The sequence below is a fragment of the Hyperolius riggenbachi genome, chromosome 8 (genome assembly GCF_040937935.1).
Source record: "Hyperolius riggenbachi isolate aHypRig1 chromosome 8, aHypRig1.pri, whole genome shotgun sequence".
NCBI classification, from domain to species: domain Eukaryota; kingdom Metazoa; phylum Chordata; class Amphibia; order Anura; family Hyperoliidae; genus Hyperolius; species Hyperolius riggenbachi.
This window is the reverse complement of record NC_090653.1, coordinates 195280279-195301656: the sequence shown is the minus strand read 5'-3', so window position 1 is coordinate 195301656 and position 21378 is coordinate 195280279. Positions and strand designations below refer to the sequence as shown.

The following is a 21378-nucleotide window of genomic DNA, read 5'->3' as shown; positions in this document are numbered from 1 at the left end:
TCGTACACACATACAAAGAATGTCACCAGTGATGGATCGTTTCTTGATCCCTCGGGCAGCACTGCAGGGCCGACACTGTACAGATACATCACTAGACGCTAGGCTAGGAACCTGTTCTTGTGCTATGCGGGGCGGGGGGGGGGGGGGGGGGTGAGGGCTGATTAGGCAACGCACAAGTGACATCATATTGCGCGTGGGGTGAGAAAAGATAACAAAAGCCCTCGGCGAGAGATTGGCTGATCTCTGCCCATGGTGTTGGGGACTACTTGGCATATGCTAGATTCTCGGCAGAGGAAGGCATTTGCGGCCACCTTGGCCGAATTTCATTGAGCATGTGTATGGGTCTTTAGTTAGGGCATGTGGATATAGGAGGCTAACGGTCATAAACTAATAACTATTAAGCATCACCATACTCCCTTAACATTTAACAGCCAAGCAGTAGAGAAAGAACTTTAGTACAAAAGTGATACATGTTACAGTTTTTCAAATATCAATCAGATTTCTGTATGTAAAGTGGATAAAGCATGGGCATACAAATACCATTTATAAATACAATACAAATGCTGCTATTTTTCTGAACACAGATAAATAAAATCAAAATGTTTTACATCAATCATGATTTCTGTTACAGACCTATAATAACAATTTTAACAATTATAAAAATGTAGATTTTCAATACTTGTATTTCAGCATACAGTAAATCAGAAAATAGATTTCTAAAGGTAGGTTTAGTATTTTCAGTGGCAAACAGTTTTTCAGTATAAAAAAAAACAAAAAAAAACAAAAACAAAAAAAACAACAGGAATTATCAATAAAACCATTATCTTAAAACAATCTATTATACTAGAAAAAAAAAATCAACTAGCATTATTATGATGATACATGCTATAAGACATATGTAATGCCCCTGTCAAATACAACTCTCAGTAAAATGTGTGTTCCCAACCTGGGACACCACATACAAAGGTGTTTTACACCAGGTTCTCTGCACTTCTCTGTGGGAGCTCCGGAAGAATCTCAGTAAGTTCTGAGCTCTCAGCATGTGGAGTCTCCCGGCTTTTGTCCGTCTCTAGAGCTTGCTGATGATATACCCTGTTGGCCGACAAACACATGAGGGCGTGTATCTGAAAGAAAAGGAAGACCAGTGTCTGCCTTTGGGTTCAAAAATATCTAAGAAAATGTAACCTTATTTAAGCCTGTGTTATTGATGCCTTAACTGGGAGTCCCAGAAGAAGCAGCTAGGAATGAAATTCAATGGCATGTTTATTAATTGCATAGGTGATATTTCGTTTTAGAACACACATAGAAAATCTGCCACTAAAGCTGTTATTTCTTCTTAAGGAGCCCTCAGACCAAATGCAGGAAATACTTAGAAGGTGACATCAACTTTCATTTTAAAAGTTTAATTTAATGCTGCATAGTCTTTGAACTATGCATTCACAAAGTCAGAATTCACAAAGTCCACTGTAACAGTTCATTTAACCCAATAATATATTTAAAGGAAACCTGAAGTGAGGAAACTCAGTTCAGTTTACATATATACCTATGCAGAAGGAAAGCTTTGTACACCATGGAGCCTTCTCAATCCTCGGTCCATCCCATCCCGGTCCAGCACCATCCCCTGTTGAAGTTTTGTGACTGTCTGTGTCTTTGCAACTACTCGTGCAGCCTTCAGAAGTACTCACATTCCTGATTGTTTCTGAAGTCCAGACTAGTGTTGGGCGAACAGTGTTCGCCACTGTTTGGGTTCTGCAGAACATCACCCTGTTCGGGTGATGTTCGAGTTCGGCCGAACACCTGATGGTGTTCGGCCTTTTAAGTTCGGGTTCGCCCCGAACTACTAATTGGCTGCCGAACAGGGCCGAACAGGGCCCCTGTTCAGCCGAACAGGGCCCTGTTCGGCCGAATACTGCCCCCCTATGGGGTCGCAGGCATAAGGGGGGAGCATGCCCCGATCGCGGGGGGGGGGGGGGGGTCGGAAATTCCGCAGTAGTACGGTACTACTGCTGAACCATCCGCTGCCCGGCCTCCCTCAACGCGTCACTCTCCGGACTCCTCCTCCTCAGTCACTCACTTCACAGTGCCGCCCACTGCCAGCCACCCACTACCACCGGACCGGTACTTCCTGAAACTTTTGTATGGGGAAGCGGGCAGAGGGGGGAGCGCTAGCGGAGGGGGTGGGGGGAATTTCCGACCCCCCCCCCCCGCGATCGGGGCATGCTCCCCCCTTATGCCTGCGACCCCATAGGGTCCCCAAAAGCGGGATGTTCGGGGAGTTCGGGGTTCGGCCCGAACATGCCGAACATTGCGGCCATGTTCGGCGAACTTTCCCGAACCCGAACATCCAGGTGTTCGCCCAACACTAGTCCAGACCCACACTTGTGCAGTACAGATGAGCTCCTCTTTGGAAGTACCCGGGGAGGAGAGTACTTCTGAAGGCTACCTGAAGAGTGGTGGAGAGGTATTTGACCTAGTAGGTTGAATAACTTAAATGGGAGATGGTGCTAAAATGATGGGGTGACTGAGGAAAGGGAGGACTCTATGGTATGCAGAGCCTTCCCTCTACATAGGTAAGTATCTAACCTGAAGTGAGTTTCCTCCCTTCAGAATCAATTTAACAAAGAAAATCATAATATGGTGCAATTTAAACACAATTCGAAAAACACCTGATTCTGACTCCAAATCCTCTTCATGAATTCTCCTGTATTCTCTGTACTCACATCATGTAGGGGTGAACTTTACTGACTCCCAATATTTTTAGTAAACTAAGCATTAGGTCCATTAAAAACAAAGGCTTCCTTGAGCAATGTTTGATTATTATGTTGATCAAACATAGATCAGGAAATGCTATTCTTCCAGAACAAGCTACCAGGCATGCGGGTAGGTTAGAGCAGTAGAAGAGTTAAGGTGGCCACATACTATACAATAAAATGATCCAATTTTAGAGAGATTAGATACAAATAATTTGTTGTACAGAAAAATTAAAAGCTTTTTTTGTATCATTTGTTTGAGAATTCTGATTGAATTTCCCTTTTTTTTCGATAAAAGAAGATTGAGCGTAGTGGATTTTTCTGATCAATTTTTATGAAAGTTGAATTATGTAAGTTAGATTGTCAATTTCTTCATGTATTTTTTACAGAGTTTTCAATCTTTTTTTTTTTCTTTCATTTTTTTAGGTGGGTAAAGTTGAATATGTGTGTTATACATTGGTCAGGTTTTTGAAATGTTGCAATAAGTCAGAAAAAAATGACTGTAAATCTTAAATATAAAAGAAATGTAAAAAAAAAAAATGAATGGTGTGTGGCACCCTTTAGGCTGCATCAGCTTCGCAGCTTTTGAGACTTGGCTCTGCAGTGGTGCAGGTGATACTACATCAAACCTTTGCTCAGATCTGTTCTTATATCAAATGGAACAAGGATGTACAATTTGAGCCCATGTAAATATGACACTGACTCCTCTGACAAAGGAGACATGGATTTGAATCGTTGCTCTTCCTGCTCAGTAAGCCAGCACCTATTCAGTAAGGAGTACTTGGGCTAGACTCTCTAACACTGCTACTGCCTAATGAGCATCTCTCGAGCGGCTGCAGCTCAAGCGCTTTGAGTCCTCCAGAAGAAAAGTGCAATATAAATGTTATTTGTCTTATCTACATTTAAAGGACAACTTACGAACAAAGTTAACTAAAATTCTAAATGCCACATATATTTCCAGTAATTACTAGCAAATACCAATGCCAAGTTTTTTTTTTAATCTTTTCATGTTTTATGTGTAAAAAATATGACATTTATAGAGAACAGTTTTCACTGTGGGCATTACTATGGAGGACTGTGTCCAGCACATCCAACATACAGAAGTAATCTTCACTGGCTCTAATAATGTTAGTAACGTGTGTTCAGAATGATAGAAAGCAGAAATATAGCTTCAAATGATTGTAAATATTCATCAGCTACAGCTCTGTCTGTGTGTTCCTCTCTCTCTCTCTCTCTCTCTCGGCCTTGAAGTGTAAAGTAAACAGTTAACAGCTAGGTTACAGTTCAGCTCTGCCTCCCCTTCCCCCCAATGCTGACACAAATTGCTACACACAGCTAGTAAACAAGGCATTTTTTCACACAGGCTGTGATGAGAGACCTCTGAAAAGCGTTCTAGTGATGCTGGCTAAAAGCTCTATAGGTATGTGGGGTTTCAGAAGAGCAGTTTCTTTGATAGTTGTTCGTTAATTGAACCTGAACTGAAAATAAACATACAAAATAATAATTTGTTTGTGTGGTAGTAATTTTAAGTAGGACTTTCCAGAAGTCTCATATTTTTTTCAATTTGAGGGGTTAAATTAAAACTCTGACTGTCAACAGCTCTCATATCAGTGTTACATACAATCTAGTTTATTTAGATCGATCATAAAGTGAAAAAACAATCTTTTAAACTTTTCAGCACTATCCTGTTATCAGCATTGCTTGTTTAGCCAGATACAAGTGTTGTGGCTTCTAATTACTTTTCAGCAGAGCTGCTATTTCAGTTAGACTGCAATTATAGTTCTTGATCCACACAAATAAAGTACCAGTTTATTAACTCTTGCAATTAAAAACATAAACAAGAACACAGGCATGTTTTTAGTATGAAAGATACTCTATTTAGCCATGTTTTTCTCATCAGCTCAGGTATACTTTTAGCCAGTCAGATTTTTCTGTAGCACAGGGCACTGTTAGCTTACTAGTGTGAGCTCAACTGTAGGAGAAGAGTACAAAATAATAAGTGGATCAGTTAGCTGACTGCACTGCCTGTTTCTACTAGGCCAGGGAAGAGGTTTTGCCCATGTTGATACATGCGTGTAGATGACAACACTTTTTTTTTAAGCTCTCCTCATAAATAAACATCTTATGAGCCCCTCGAATGAAGTCTTTCTGATACACCAATATTTGCATGGGCAATGAACATATTTATTTTGATTTTTCTACTTACATCCAACAAAGGATTAACTGCTGCTGCAAGGCTTCCTGATCATTCATCATTGCTATTATATGTATGCTTTATCACCAGTTTTCAGAGCCTGATAACCAATTTCCACAGTAATATCAACAGTTTAGAATAATTACAGTAAGAATTATCTTTATTTTTCTAGGCGTATCTCTAGAGGGACAGCCATTTTGACTATTTCTAAATATGGAGATACATAGATGATGATAAGTCTGTAGAAAAGTGGAGATAAAAATGTTGGAGATATTATAAAAAAAATAGTCATTCTTGATAAATAGGCCCCTAGATGCTGCAGTGAAACTCATTTCCATGGTCGCATATATAATGAAAAAGTATAGACATTTTTGATAGAGTCATACCTTTATTTATCTTGTGTTTGAGTTCAATATGCAAGTATTTTCTTTAATTAAATAAAACAAAAAAATGTGGGCAAGGTTCAGTAACCTGTTGCAGCAAATACTGTAGAGTTGAAATCAGTTTTGTTTTTTTAATTGATTTGCTGATTGCATGTATTACCATACTTTGTGTTGCCTTAGTTATAAAAAAAGAACATCCAGATACCTTATTTGCCATTTTAATTTTTTTAATAAATTCACCCACAGAGACAGCACTAAATTTTAACAAAGAAACATTTAATTGTATATGTTTACATTTCACAATTAGTAATTCACAGCAAACAAAATAATAAACAACATAAAAAATATATAAAAAAATTAACACAAATTTCTGTTGGACAAATACCATTGTATTGAGATGCTTTTGTATATGTATTTATGAATTACATTTACACATACAAATATGCAAACATTCAAGAAGAGCACCATTAGAAAGCCCTCAGTAAAGACATTTAACTATCTGTATTAAAAAGTAATTAACAATCATTGAATTTCATATATGGTTTATTAGATGACTCCTTTGTTTTACATATAAAATGGCAGTTCAGTTTTTTTTCATGAACTCATTATTAGTCTCCACTTATTTTTACATCATTTGCTACAATAAATATACAATTTATACTTGATGTCCCTCAAGCAACATATGTCAGTTTAATAAGCTATATATCTAACTGGTGGAAACATAGACCTATTACAAGCTTCATATTGAAAGCTGGTTAGTGAAAAGGGAAATTGTTCAAGGCTCATCTCCAGAACAGAGATTCCTGGCCATAAGTCTGCATTCCCCTATTTTAGGTGTCTAACCTATGATAGAAATTGCAGAGTATCTGTGTCTGCCCTATGTGTCCTTTTTAATATTTTTCAATATAAAACAGGGTATCTTTAGTTGTAACAGTTTGTGTTATATAAAACAGGGAAAAGGAATGATTATCGTGTAAAATGATTTTAGAATAGTCTTACATTATACTAGGACCATATTACCACTGCATTTGATTTATAAATTGGTAGCCAAACACTGACCAAAACTATTTGTTTTTGTTTTCATTGTCTGGAAATGTGTTAGAAACAATGTGTTACTTCTGAATTTTTCTCCAGAGTTTTCTCCTAGGTGATATTTTTAAACTTGTCTATAAAACACATTTTAAATCACCGGCAAGCAAGAAAATACTCCAAATAATTTTGACAGTACTTTTTCACCTACTTTTTGGTACCTTTTCAATTGCAGAATGCTGAAAAGTTCCTTCAAGTAGAAGAGTTAAAATAACATATCCTAGGAAAAACTTAGGAGGAAAAGTTAATTGCATATGGGTCTTTTCCTCCAGCCTACAAAAGCTTTTAGTTTTTCTTTTCCTATTGATGGAATCTACCAGCTTTTTGTCTGGACAGAAAGTAATGCCAGTTTTTCCCAATATAGACACTGACAACACTAAAAGCTTACATTAGATTGAACCACCTTTCTACCAAGTCCAAAATTAAGGTTTTGATTGATTTCGGTCTTCCACTGCGTAGATATCAATGTGTAGCATGTGTGGCTCTCATATCACATAACCTGTTTTACTTCTTAAAATTGGAACCTGTGTAATCCTGTATGGATTGTTCAGTTTTATGCTGGGCATACACGGGCCGATGCGCCCTTATCAATTGAGCCACTGATGGCTCGATTGATAATTTCCGACACTTCCGATCACCCGCCGGATTGATACCCCGCTCGATCCCCGTGGGCGGACAATAGCGGGGAATCAAGCGGAAGATAAGGAGCGCCCACGGGGACAAGCAGGAATCGATCCGGCCGCCCGCGGAAACGTGGCGGGAGTCAATCCGGCGGCTAATCGAGGTCGGGTCGACTCGTGTATGCCAAGTATAAGAGTATCCTTGTACAAAATACTGAGTATGTATGCCACATATACTGTCACTCACCACTATAAAATACAATTGCAGTGCCTTTTATAATGAACTAGCTACTGCATAGTATAACAGAACAAAGAGATCTATTGAGATTTCAGACGTTAAAAAAAACACTGTTTTATCCCTAACTGCACACTATTATAGACCTTTAGATTTATTTTTTTCTATTTTAAGACTAGTTTGCATGTTTCATTAAAAATAATTATATAAGTATTACAGTACATTTCTTTTTACACTAATGATGTTTCCACATAATTATACCATGCCTAAAATAATGGTTGCCTCAGAGCAATGGCCCCTATAACATTAACGTATCTAGGGCAAACAAGGAATTGCTTGTGTCAAGCACCTCAGACACACAATTTTGGTTTAGAGGTGTGCTTATTTATTTAAAAAAAAATCTGAGATGGTTGAACTCGATGGATGTATGTCTTTTTTCAACCAAAATAACTATGTAACTATGTAACTAGTTTTGCATAAGAAAGAACTGCTAAATAAGGTAATGTAAATGTAATAAGGATAATGCACTGAGGAGTACAACTATTCAAATGTTCTTTGAAAGATAAAGTCTTTAGCCATTGCAAACATAATGCTCTCCCTCCAGAGAATGTATACTAGGTCAAACAATTTATTTATTTACACCTTTATACTGTAGTTACTGTAGTTACAGTATGCAGCTGTCGCAGCCACTGTTGTAAGATGATGGATAAAATGAAGGGCCCTAATGTCTTAGTGTACTTGCTCTTTCTTGTGCTCAGAATGTCTTGAAACAGAGCTAAACAAAAATTTGCCATCTTAAAAAAGAAAGTATTTGTGATTATTCAGGTCGGGGTGAGCACGTGAGATGTCCCAAAATGCATCACTGCTGAATACGCAAATTGTCCCTTTGTCATCCCTGAAAGCTAAACGCACCTCCAAAATCACTGGAATACAATGAACTATCAACTTGTTAATAGTACAAGCTGACACATCATTGCATTGCTTCAGGATGTGTGTTTAGCTTCCAGGGACAACAAAGGGATGATTTGCATAATCAGCAGTGATGCATTATGGGACACCTCATATGCTCATTCCAAGCACAATAATCACAAATACCTTTTGTTTTAAGAAGGCACATTTTTTGTTTTGCATAGTATTTTTTTAGTAAGATAGCTTTTTAGTCCTTCTTGCTGCCAGGGAGGTGGGGGATGACCCATTAATGGTTCAAAAGCACCTATTGACCTGATTGAGGGTCTAAAAGGATGATGAGTGCTGTACTGCGGGTGTGGTGTTGGCTATATCTGTCCTGGAGTTGAGAAATAGCCTGGTGCAAGCTGGCAAAAGATTCTAAATACAGACTCTAAATACCAACAAATTATGTTGGTCATTCATTTCTCTCAGGAAAATATATTTTGATTGATGGACATTATCTGCTGGACAATTGTTAAAGTTTGTGTAGCACTTCCTCTGTGATATATAATTGATCTTTTCCTTTCCTCTCAGCTCAAATGATAAATTATTTGTTTTTACTGCCTATCTTCTCTGTGCAGCTTAACAGCACATTAGTACCTAATCCAGTTCACTTTTTCTCCAAGTTTTCTCCTAGGCGATATTTTCACATTTGATCAATGAAATATCTATTAGTTCGCCAGTAAGCCATCAGCCAGTAAGAAAATATTCAGAATATTTTCAACAGTACTTTGTTATTAAAGGGACTCCGAGCAGTAACTAAAATCAAAATCTGAACTTACCTGGGGCTTTCTCCAGCCCACCGTAGGTCGGGAGGTCACTCGGCGTCCTTCTGGCTCTTCTCCCAGGCCCTGCTCAGAAATGGCTCCCGGCGGCTCCCGGCGACACTGGGCCCGAGTGTCAGGCTCCTTCTTCCTGAAAGATGACGTCAGTCGTCACCACGCCGGCCGGCATGACAGTACTGCGCATGCAGTTTCAACAAGTATGAATTAATCGCCCTACGGTGGGCTGGAGAAAGCCTCAGGTAATTTCAGATTTTGATTTTAGTTACTGCTTGGAGTCCCTTTAACATTTTGATACTTTTTCAATTGTACTGTGCTGAAAAGTTATTTAAACAGAAGATTAAAAATTATCTCCATGGAAAAAAATTAGGAGAAATAGTAAATTGGATCAGGCCCAATGAGTAGAAGTATAGAAATAGTACTGAGTCATTTGTTTGTGAACAGTCTGAATTGCATGCCAATATTTTACCAGTATCATTCAAAAGAGGTAAAAAGAGTAATACAAGTATGGGACATACTGTGTAATGCACTAGGGGCTTGGTCGGCTAGATGGGCAGGAGGCATGGCTATGACACACCAACTATGCTTGCAGAGTACGCTGCAGGCCCTTGAAATAACTTCTACACTGGTACTACATGATATCAGCATGCTCATAGCTAGAAATATAGGAGTATACAGTTTCAACAAGTATGAATGAGAGGCACAACTGGCAAATCTGTAAAAATCACTATTGGTTATTACTCGTTAGTTGTAGGGGATACACAAGCCTTGAAAGAAATGCTTTTAATGTAAAATTGGCATAAGGATACCATGTATTTAACATCTTTGCTACCACCACTGTATTGTTTTGAAATCCATGTATTCACCAGGAAGGTCATTCCTAAACTGTTAACAGAAATAATTATGAATAGTTATTTCTGGTGGCAGTTATCTACAGTGCATAGATTTATCTTCAGTGAGCTTTGAAGAGGAATAGATAGCCAGTGTGATCCTGCAATAATGGCATGCAATCTTTTAAAAGTTGTTGCTTTTAGATAGCACAAGTCTGCAACATCCTTTTGTATAATATTGAGACCACAGTGAATGAAGAAACACCATCCATGTAGTTATAGTCACATGCAGCACCTGCAGTGTAAATTTTATAAAATATTCAAGTAGCCCTTTACAATATTTACAAAAAGTTTTCATTGCAAGTGCACATATGTGATTGCAAAACCACAACTATGTCACTGGCCTTTTAGCAATCTTAACTATGATATATCACACGGGGAGAATTGCAAGCCTCTGCTAATTATTTTAGCATACAATTTTTGATAGAAAATAGTCTAATTCAGGTCTGATGCATCACACAGGCTGTCTACTGCTTTCCATACATGATAACCCAGGACCAATATTTTCTAGAAGATAATGTGTATACAGGTGTTGATTAGGAAAGCAATATAGGTTTATTATACCTGCACAACTGATGGAACTTGAAACAGGCAAATCTTTGCTTTTTGTGTACTTACGTGCATGTTTTAAATTCTTTTCTTTTGTTTGTTTGGATATTCTTTATCTAATTATCTTCACTTATTGTACAATAATCTACAACAAATAAAATTGTGTTGTGCCATGTGCTGAAAAACACCAGTGTTTCTTCTTCAGATATACACTACTGCATTGTAAATTTGAAGTTTATATCTACTTGAAACTTTTAAAGCTGGATACAAAGGGCAGACCAGCAATGGAAGCCACTATCTATATTATAATAAATTCAGAAAAAAAACAATTAAAAGAAGAAATTATGAAAGCATAAAAAGACAGTTTTTGTTTCCTTGTTCTTTTGTTTTTTGTGTGTATTTTTTTAATTTTGTTTTACTTATTTTCCAGCTTGGAGTTTAAAACTTTGAACGATCAGTTTGGCCAGTTACTCGAAGCACAGCATAGTTGAAAGCTGCCCCTATCATATAAGTGAGCTGTAAAGGAACATACAGAAGAGAAAACACACATTGTATAAACAGCAATGTTCTCTTAATTTGTATTCACAATTATATTCTCACAACATTAGTATTTTTCACCAGGCATTGTTGTCATTTATTAATCAAACCTATGTTAAAAGATGTATACTTGAACAATAAAGAGGTTTGTCTATGACTAAATTAATAACTTAATTAGCTTAAAGTATACAATTTCCATTTTGTAAAATTTTTACACATCAGTTGGAAGCTTAACTTTCCTCTTCCCAAGGTAAGGACATCTCTTTCTTGAGCAGTAGTTTCTTAAACTAAAAGATTATTGGTATACCTTTTTAACCACTTCCCCTCCCCCGGATGAGTAACTACGTCCCTGCATTTCCCAATAACTTCTCGCAGGGTCGTAGCTACTACGTCCCTTGCTGCAGCACACTCCCGCTGGCCTTATCGCCGCCTATTGCTAGACGGGAGATCAATGAATGGGAACACAGTTCCCATTCATTGCTCTTAGTCCCTGTGTGAATAACCGTGGTCATCAATGTGATGGAGGCATCATTCACAAAAAACGATACTTACACATCCATGCGTTACTTCCTGTTTGCATAGTAATACTACGCATAGGAAAGTTATGCACAAGAACATCTTGTGGCCAAATAGTAAAATTACATCTACAAACTTTTTTTTTTAAAAGAGGTTTTTTTTTTATTAAAAATTAACCCCTTACCTCCCACACTCCCCAATAGTTACACAAAAAATATATATATATATACCGTATTTTTCGGAATATAAGACGCTCCGGCATATAAGACGCACCTAGATTTAGAGGGCAAAAATCAGGAAAAAAAAAATAAACTAAACCTAGGTGCGTCTATGGTGCAGGGGCTTCTTATGGACCTCTAACTCCCCCAAAACTGTCTTTATCTAAGCTACACTGCCCATCTATACTAACACCTGCTACACTACACTTCCCTTACCCCTGCTGCCCCCACCAACTACACATTACTTCACTAACCCCGACTACAACTACACTACACTACACTACACTACACTACAGTATACTACACTTCCCTCACTAATACCTGCAGCCAACCCAAACTACACTACACTTCACTAAGTAACCCCTTCAGCCAACCCAAACAACACTACACTACACCCCTGCTGCATCTCACCTGATCCTGTCGCCGCGATCCTCCCCTCCTCCATCTGCCTGTCATCACCCGAGAGTCGCAGCAGCCGTCATCTGAGGGTCCCATTAGGTGTCATCAGAGGGTCCAGCAATCCCATCCAGTATCCCTGCTCTTTAAGTGTCCAGGTTGCCGGATCCTCTTCGCTGCAGTCATGCTTGTAAGCAGCCTCGGGGTGATCACGCGGTGATTACGCGCTGCCGGGGCCGCCTTCCTCCATAGTTACAGCGTCCTCTTCTTAGATACAGTGCCCCGTTCTGCGTGACGAGCGGCGCACGTGCGCCTGACGTCATGCGTGACCCTGGCGCACATGCGCCGCTCGTCACACAGAAGGGGGCACTGTATCTAAGAAGAGGACGCCGTAACTATGGAGGAAGGCGGCCCCGGCAGCGCGTAATCACCGCGAGCCTGCATACAAGCATGACTGCAGTGAAGAGGAGTCGGCGACTTGGACACTTAAAGAGCGGGGATCAGTCGGGGATACTGGATGGGATTGCTGGACCCTCTGATGACGGCTGCTGCGACATTGGATGACGGCGGACAGACGAAGGAGGCTAGGATCGCGGCGGCAGGATCCGGTAAGTATGTTATGGGGCGAAAATACCGTACCTTTGGAATATAAGACGCACCCACTAAAGTGCGTCTTATATTCCGAAAAATACGGTGTATATATATATATATATATATATATATATATATATATATATATATATATATATATATATAATAAAAAAATACATAAATAGTTACTTTAGGGACTGAACTTTTTTAATATGTATGTCAAGAAGGTATATTACAGTTACCTTTTAAATTATGGGCTTGTAATTAATGATGGATGCAAGACTGAAAAAAATGCACCTTTATTTCCAAATTATATATTGGCGCCATACATTGTACAATACACACTTCTGATTTATATATTATACACAATAGAGCAGCATTTTTCAACCGCTGTTCCGTGGCACACTAGTGTGCCGCGGGATGTTGCCTGGTGTGCTGTCTGGCCTCTCGCTCCTCCCCTCCCCGCGGCCGCCGCTCCTGTCACCTTATAATGAGCGGGCGGCCGCTTGTCCGATTAGATTCCCCCGTAGTAGCCGCTCTCCTCTGTGGCATCTCCTATTACAGCAGCATGCTCGGCGGCTGCTGTGATGACCAGGAAGCGGTACAGCGGTTCCCATGATAACGGCGATGCATATCGCCGCTACAGGAAGCCGCTGTACTGCTTCCTGCTCATCACAGCAGCCGCTGAGCGCACGCTGCTGTAATACGAGATGCCACAGAGGAGAGCGGCTACAACGGGGGAATCTAATCGGACAAGCGGCTGCCCGCTCATGATAAGGTACCAGGAGCGGTGGCCATGGAGGGGGGAGGGGCACACCTACCCATACTAAGTAAGCTATATTGGACACTATACTAGCTATACTGGGCACTATACTGGGGCACTACCTACCTATCCTGGGCACTATTCTAGCTATACTGGGCACTACCTACCTATACTGGGCACTATGCTAGCTATACTGGGCACTATACCAGCTATACTGGGCACCATGCTAGCTATACTGGGCACTATACTGGGCACTATACTAGCTATCTGGGCACTATACTAGCTATACTGGGCACTACCTACCTATACTGGGCGCTATACTGGGCACTTTACTGGCTATACTGGGGCACTACCTACCCATACTGGGCACTACACTGGGGTACTACCTATCCATACTGGGACTATACTAGCTATACTGGGGCACTATACTAGCTATACTGGGGCACTATACTGGGGCAACTATACTAGCCATACTGGGGCAACTAAACTCCCTATATTGGGGCAACTATGCTAGCTATGCAGCCGCACCCCAGCCCCCCTCCCCCCAAAGCCTGCTGCGCACGGCACTGTCCACTAGGTCGCGCAAACACCCGCTCGCCCGTCGTCCCCCCCCCCCCCCCCCCCCCCGTTCCCCCGGAGAAAAATTTTGTCAGAAAGTGTTCCCCGGGCCGGAAAAGGTTTGGAACCACTGCAATAGAAGATCCTATCAAAAGCATTAAAACATAACTTTTAATTCATTAATATAAAATGACTGTTTTGATCATGACTTTATTACATACACATGGTGGATTGTTTTTAGTGTCTGTCCACAGTAATCTATTTTATTCAAAATATTTTTTAGACATTCTGTGGTTACAACCCTAAACCATGGATAGATATAGGAGATACAAAGGAAAAAACAGAGCGCTCCGATGGTGCGTTACCACTTTTAACCACTTGAGGACCACAGTCTTTTCGCCCCTTAAGGACCAGAGCCTTTTTCTCCATTCAGACCACTGCAGCTTTCACGGTTTAATGCTCGGTCATACAACCTACCACCTAAATGAATTTTACCTCCTTTTCTTGTCACTAATACAGCTTTCTTTTGATGCTATTTGATTGCTCCTGCGAGTTTTACTTTTTATTATATTCATCAAAAAAGACATGAATTTTGGCAAAAAAATGATTTTTTTAACTTTCTGTGCTGACATTTTTCAAATAAAGTAAAATTTCTGTATACATGCAGCGCGAAAAATGTGGACAAACATGTTTTTGATTAAAAAAAACCCATTCAGTGTATATTTATTGGTTTGGGTAAAAGTTATAGCGTTTACAAACTATGGTGCCAAAAGTGAATTTTCCCATTTTCAAGCATCTCTGACTTTTCTGCGCACCTGTCAGGTTTCATGAGGGGCTAAAATTCCAGGATAGTACAAATACCCCCCAAATGACCCCATTTTGGAAAGAAGACATCCCAAAGTATTCAGTGAGAGGCATGGTGAGTTCATAGAAGATTTTATTTTTTGTCACAAGTTAGCGGAAAATGACACTTTCTGACAAAAAAAAGAAAAAAAAAAGTTTCCATTTCTTCTAACTTGCAACAAAAAAAAATGAAATCTGCCACGGACTCACTATGCTCCTCTCTGAATACCTTGAAGTGTCTACTTTCCAAAATGGGGTCATTTGTGGGGTGTGTTCACTGTCCTGGCATTTTGGGGGGTGCCTAATTGTAAGCACCCCTGTAAAGCCTAAAGATGCTCATTGGACTTTTGGCCCCTTAGCGCAGTTAAGCTGCAAAAAAGTGCCACACATGTGGTATTGCCGTACTCAGGAGAAGTAGTATAATGTGTTTTGGGGTGTATTTTTACACATACCCATGCTGGGTGGGAGAAATATCTCCATAAATGACAATTGTTTTATTTTTTTTACACACAATTGTCTATTTATAGAGATATTTCTGCCACTCAGCATGGGTATGTGGAAAAATACACCCCAAAACACATTATACTACTTCTCCTGAGTACGGCGATACCACATGTGTGGCACTTTTTTGCACCCTAACTGCGCTAAGGGGCCCAAAGTTCAATGAGTACCTTTAGGATTTCACAGGTCATTTTGAGAAATTTCGTTTCAAGACTACTCTTCGCGGTTTAGGGCCCCTAAAATGCCAGGACAGTATAGGAACCCCACAAATTACCCCATTTTAGAAAGAAGACACCCCAAGGTATTCCGTTAGGAGGATGGTGAGTTCATAGAAGATTTTTTTTTTTTTTGTCACAAGTTAGCGGAAATTGATTTTAATTGTTTTTTTTCACAAAGTGTCATTTTCCGCTAACTTATGACAAAAAATAAAATCTTCTATGAACTCACCATACTCCTAACGGAATACCTTGGGGTGTCTTCTTTCTAAAATGGGGTCATTTGTGGGGTTCCTATACTGCCCTGGCATTTTAGGGGCCCTAAACCGTGAGGAGTAGTCTTGAAACCAAATGTCGCAAAATGACCTGTGAAATCCTAAAGGTACTCATTGGACTTTGGGCCTCTTAGCGCACTTAGGGTGCAAAAAAGTGCCACACATGTGGTACCGCCGTACTCAGGAGAAGTAGTATAATGTGTTTTGGGGTGTATTTTTACACATACCCATGCTGGGTGGGAGAAATATCTCTGTAAATGACAATTGTTTGATTTTTTTTTACACACAATTGTCCTTTTACAGAGAGATTTCTCCCACCCAGCATGGGTATGTGTAAAAATACACCCCAAAACACAATATACTACTTCTTCTGAGTACGGCGATACCACATGTGTGACACTTTTTTGCAACCTAGGTGCGCTAAGGGGCCTAACGTCCTATTCACAGGTCATTTTGAGGCCTTTGGATTCTAGACTACTGCTCACGGTTTAGGGCCCCTTAAATGCCAGGGCAGTATAGGAACCCCACAAGTGACCCCATTTTAGAAAGAAGACACCCCAAGGTATTCTGTTAGGAGTATGGTGAGTTCATAGAAGATTTTTTTTTTGTCACAAGTTAGCGGAAAATGACACTTTGTGAAAAAAAAAACAATACATATCAATTTCCGCTAACTTGTGACAAAAAATAAAATCTTCTATGAACTCATCATACACCTAACAGAATACCTTGGGGTGTCTTCTTTCTAAAATGGGGTCACTTGTGGGGTTCCTATACTGCCCTGGCATTTTACGGGCCCAAAACTGTGAGTAGTCTGGAAACCAAATTTCTCAAAATGACTGATCAGGGGTATAAGCATCTGCAAATTTTGATGACAGGTGGTCTATGAGGGGGCAAATTTTGTGGAACCGGTCATAAGCAGGGTGGCCTCTTAGATGACAGGATGTTTTGGGCCTGATCTGATGGATAGGAGTGCTAGGGGGTGACAGGAGGTGATTGATGGGTGTCTCAGGGGGCGGTTAGAGGGGAAAATAGATGCAATCAATGCACTGGGGAGGTGATCGGAAGGGGGTCTGAGGGGGACCTGAGGGTTTGGCCGAGTGATCAGGAGCCCACACGGGGCAAATTAGGGCCTGATCTGATGGGTAGGTGTGCTAGGGGGTGACAGGAGGTGATTGATGGGTGTCTCAAGGTGTGATTAGAGGGGGGAAATAGATGCAAGCAATGCACTAGCGAGGTGATCAGGGCTGGGGTCTGAGGACGTTCTGAGGTGTGGGCGGGTGATTGGGTGCCCGCAAGGGGCAGATTAGGGTCTAATCTGATGGGTAACCGTGACAGGTGGTGATAGGGGGTGATTGATGGGTAATTAGTGGGTGTTTAGAGGAGAGAAGAGATGTAAACACTGCACTTGGGAGGTGATCTGATGTCGGATCTGCGGGCGATCTATTAGTGTGGGTGGGTGATCAGATTGCCCGCAAGGGGCAGGTTAGGGGCTGATTGATGGGTGGCAGTGACAGGGGGTGATTGATGGGTGGCAGTGACAGGGGGTGATTGATAGGTGATTGACAGGTGATCAGTGGGTTATTACAGGGAATAACAGATGTAAATATTGCACTGGCGAATTGATAAAGGGGGGTCTGAGGGCAATCTGAGCGTGTGGGCGGGTGATTGGGTGCCCGCAAGGGGTAGATTAGGGTCTAATCTGATGGGTAACAGTGACAGGTGGTGATAGGGGGTAATTGATAGGTGATTGATGGGTAATTAGTGGGTGTTTAGAGGAGAGAATAGATGTAAACAATGGATTTGGGAGGTGATCTGATGTCGGATCTGCGGGCGATCTATTGGTGTGGGTGGGTGATCAGATTGCCCGCAAGGGGCAGGTTAGGGGCTGATTGATGGGTGGCAGTGACAGGGGGTGATTGATGGGTGGCAGTGACAGGGGGTGATTGATAGGTGATTGACAGGTGATCAGTGGGTTATTACAGGGAATAACAGATGTAAATATTGCACTGGCGAATTGATAAAGGGGGATCTGAGGGCAATCTGAGCGTGTGGGCGGGTGATTGGGTGCCCGCAAGGGGTAGATTAGGGTCTAATCTGATGGGTAACAGTGACAGGTGGTGATTGATAGGTGATTGATGGGTAATTAGTGGGTGTTTAGAGGAGAGAATAGATGTAAACAATGGATTTGGGAGGTGATCTGATGTCGGATCTGCGGGCGATCTATTGGTGTGGGTGGGTGATCAGATTGCCCGCAAGGGGCAGGTTAGGGGCTGATTGATGGGTGGCAGTGACAGGGGGTGATTGATGGGTGGCAGTGACAGGGGGTGATTGATAGGTGATTGACAGCTGATCAGTGGGTTATTACAGGGAATAACAGATGTAAATATTGCACTGGCGAATTGATAAAGGGGGGTCTGAGGGCAATCTGAGCGTGTGGGCGGGTGATTGGGTGCCCGCAAGGGGTAGATTAGGGTCTAATCTGATGGGTAACAGTGACAGGTGGTGATAGGGGGTGATTGATAGGTGATTGATGGGTAATTAGTGGGTGTTTAGAGGAGAGAATAGATGTAAACAATGGATTTGGGAGGTGATCTGATGTCGGATCTGCGGGCGATCTATTGGTGTGGGTGGGTGATCAGATTGCCCGCAAGGGGCAGGTTAGGGGCTGATTGATGGGTAGCAGAGACAGGGGGTGATTGACTGGTGATTGACGGGTGATTGACGGGTGATTGACAGGTGATTGACAGGTGATCAGGGGGGATAGATGCATACAGTACACGGGGGGAGGGGTCTGGGGGGGGGGTCTGGGGAGAATCTGAGGGGTGGGGGGGTGATCAGGAGGGGGCAGTGGGCAGGGGGGGGGATAAAAAAAAATAGTGTTGACAGATAGTGACAGGGAGTGATTGATGGGTGATTAGGGGGGTGACTGGGTGCAAACAGTGGTCTGGGGGGTGGGCAGGGGGGGGGGTCTGAGGGGTGCTGTGGGCGATCAGGGGGCAGGGGGAGGGAAATCAGTGTGCTTGGGTGCAGACTAGGGTGGCTGCAGCCTGCCCTGGTGGTCCCTCGGACACTGGGACCACCAGGGCAGGAGGCAGCCAGTATAATAGGCTTTGTATACATTACAAAGCCTATTATACAATGTAAGTGCGGCGATCCGGGTGCTAGTAACCCGCCGGCGCTTCCGAACGGCCGGCGGGTTACTACGAGCGGTGGGCGGAGCCAGTCCCCGGCGGCTGATCGCGTCACGAATGACGCGATCGCCGCATAACCACTCCCGCAGCCGCGACCCGAAGAAGACGTGGCTAAGTGCCGAAACGCGTTGTGACGTCAGACGGCTTGCCGAGAGGATCGTTAGCCGGCGGTTGTCCTCCTCTCCACCTGCCCACCACCCGCACGGACCCTGTTAGCCCTGGCCAGGCACAGGACGCTGAGGGGACTCGCTGGTGGCCTCTTGAATGTGCAATTCTTGCACATACACTGTAAGTGTATTGATTTTAAAGCGTGTGAATCTATTAAAAGTGGTAACGCACCATCGGAGCGCTCTGTTTTTTCCTTTGTATCTCCCATATTAGCATACTGGCACCACCCAGTTTAAGGAGCAGCACCGAGGTGAAATCCACTTAAAGGGCCATACCTATCTCCAGCTAGCGCCGGTACTAACACTTTGCATGGATAGATATATGCTGAATTACTTTTACATATAAAGAAAAAGACCCCCCACCAAAACCAACATGTTTCAACTCCCTAAAATGGAGCCGTCGTCAGGGCTAGATATATGCTTAGGGTGTTAGATGCATAGCATAAAGAAAATCAGCATTACAAATGCATGTCAAGAAAAACAAAAAAGATGAGAGCTGTGCTCTCTAGCAAAGTCAGCAGTGAAATGAGATGGGTGCAGGCTCTGCCTTTTATACTCTAGGGAGTAGGTGGGTCCTTTTACTAGGTACCTCCCATTTTGCCTTGTGTCTCCTATTGGTCAGAACACCCTTCACTCAAATAAACTGCTCGGCCATTGGTCAGCCTATCCTATTCCATTATATCTCAAATGTACCTTAAAATTAAATGTATTCTTACAAAAATCCCTTAATAGAGAGGTCCTACTTGCTAGGATTCAGTCATTTGAAAACTGCACATCTCACTTAACCCTATCATTGAGAACGCCGTTCTATCACCCTTTTCTCCATAGGAAAACATTGAGCATCTCCCATTGGTGGATGGCTTGCATGTGACTCAAGTCACATTGCCGCCCCCTCCTATCAGCATGCGCTATGTCAGGAGCTTGCCAGATCTCCATGGCAACTCCTCATTCCATCCCTCCATGGTAGATTGATTGCATGTGACCCAAGTCACATTGCCGCCAGCACCCATCAGCGTGAGTGCATCGGGAGTCTGCCCGGTTGTTATGGCAACTCCCCGTTGTGGGGGGCGTGTATATACGCAGCTTGTTATTCGCTTGCAGGGCACTTTGCTCCAAGCGCACGCTCCTTCAACCACAGCTTATTAATTTGATTAGCCACTCCTCCCCTACTCGAGGGTATTCTTTATCCATTGCCTATCATTTCTCATGCGACGATAACGTCGCATTGGCAATTATATGCGACGATAACGTCGCATTGGCAATTATACAAACTAGGAAGTGTTTTCCTGCGTTCCACATAGGATTGCGTTCCACATATTCAAAAGTGTAGCTCAATATGTAGGTTACAGTTAATTTTAGATATATAATATATCCAATTCATATAAACCTTATTCTTTATTATGTCATCTGGTCTGAATCCAGATATTTTAAATCACCAATCCCTCATTATAGATAATAGCTTTATCTTCCAGGGAAATTTGTATCTGATGTTTATAAAACTAATAAATATGTCAGAAAAAATATACTCTAGTAAGTATAGTTATTAAGAAAAATCACACTCCATGAAATTCCTAAATAAATCTCCATCCTAATTTATAAGATAAAGAATCAGAGGGAAATACTCTGGTAAGTATGGTTGTTTGGGTGGAATTTTTAATCCTTTTTTAGCATTCCATATCTTTCACAGACCAACAGCTTTTTATCACAATATATATATATATATATATATATATATATATATATATATATATATATATATATATATATATATATATATATATATATATATATATATATATATATATATCAATTACAGGTCTATAGTGGTTACAGTGGTAGATTATTTTATTTTCTTCTCTAAATTAAAATACAGACATAACATTTTTTCAGATGACTTAGTGGATGTATATCTATACATATTTTCTAGAAGGGGACCTGTTCACTTATTAAAGGGTTAGGTTTGGTGTGGGGGGGGGGATCTTTTTATTTACATGTAAAAGTAATTCAGCATATATCTATCCATGGTTTGGAGTTGTAACCACAGAATGTCTAAAAAAATCTTTTGAATAAAATAGATTACTGTGGACAGACACTAAAAACAATCCACCATGTGTATGTAATAAAGTCATGATCAAAACAGCCATTTTATATTAATGAATTAAAAGTT

General features: G+C 41.3%; 1 protein-coding gene across 2 annotated transcripts in view; it reads right to left on the bottom strand.

The window, feature by feature from the left end:
- Positions 1-882: 882 nt before the first annotated feature.
- PLP1 (proteolipid protein 1) overlaps positions 883-21378 on the bottom strand; it is a 348570-nt gene continuing 328074 nt past the window's right edge. The window contains exon 8 of one of the 2 annotated variants that reach the window (XM_068248070.1): positions 883-1124. In XM_068248070.1, coding sequence (XP_068104171.1) covers positions 972-1124 — 153 coding nt within the window. In that variant the 3' untranslated portion in view covers positions 883-971. Of the gene's footprint in view, positions 1125-9292; positions 10957-21378 lie in introns of those variants that run through there. The other variant, XM_068248071.1, reaches the window with a different exon arrangement.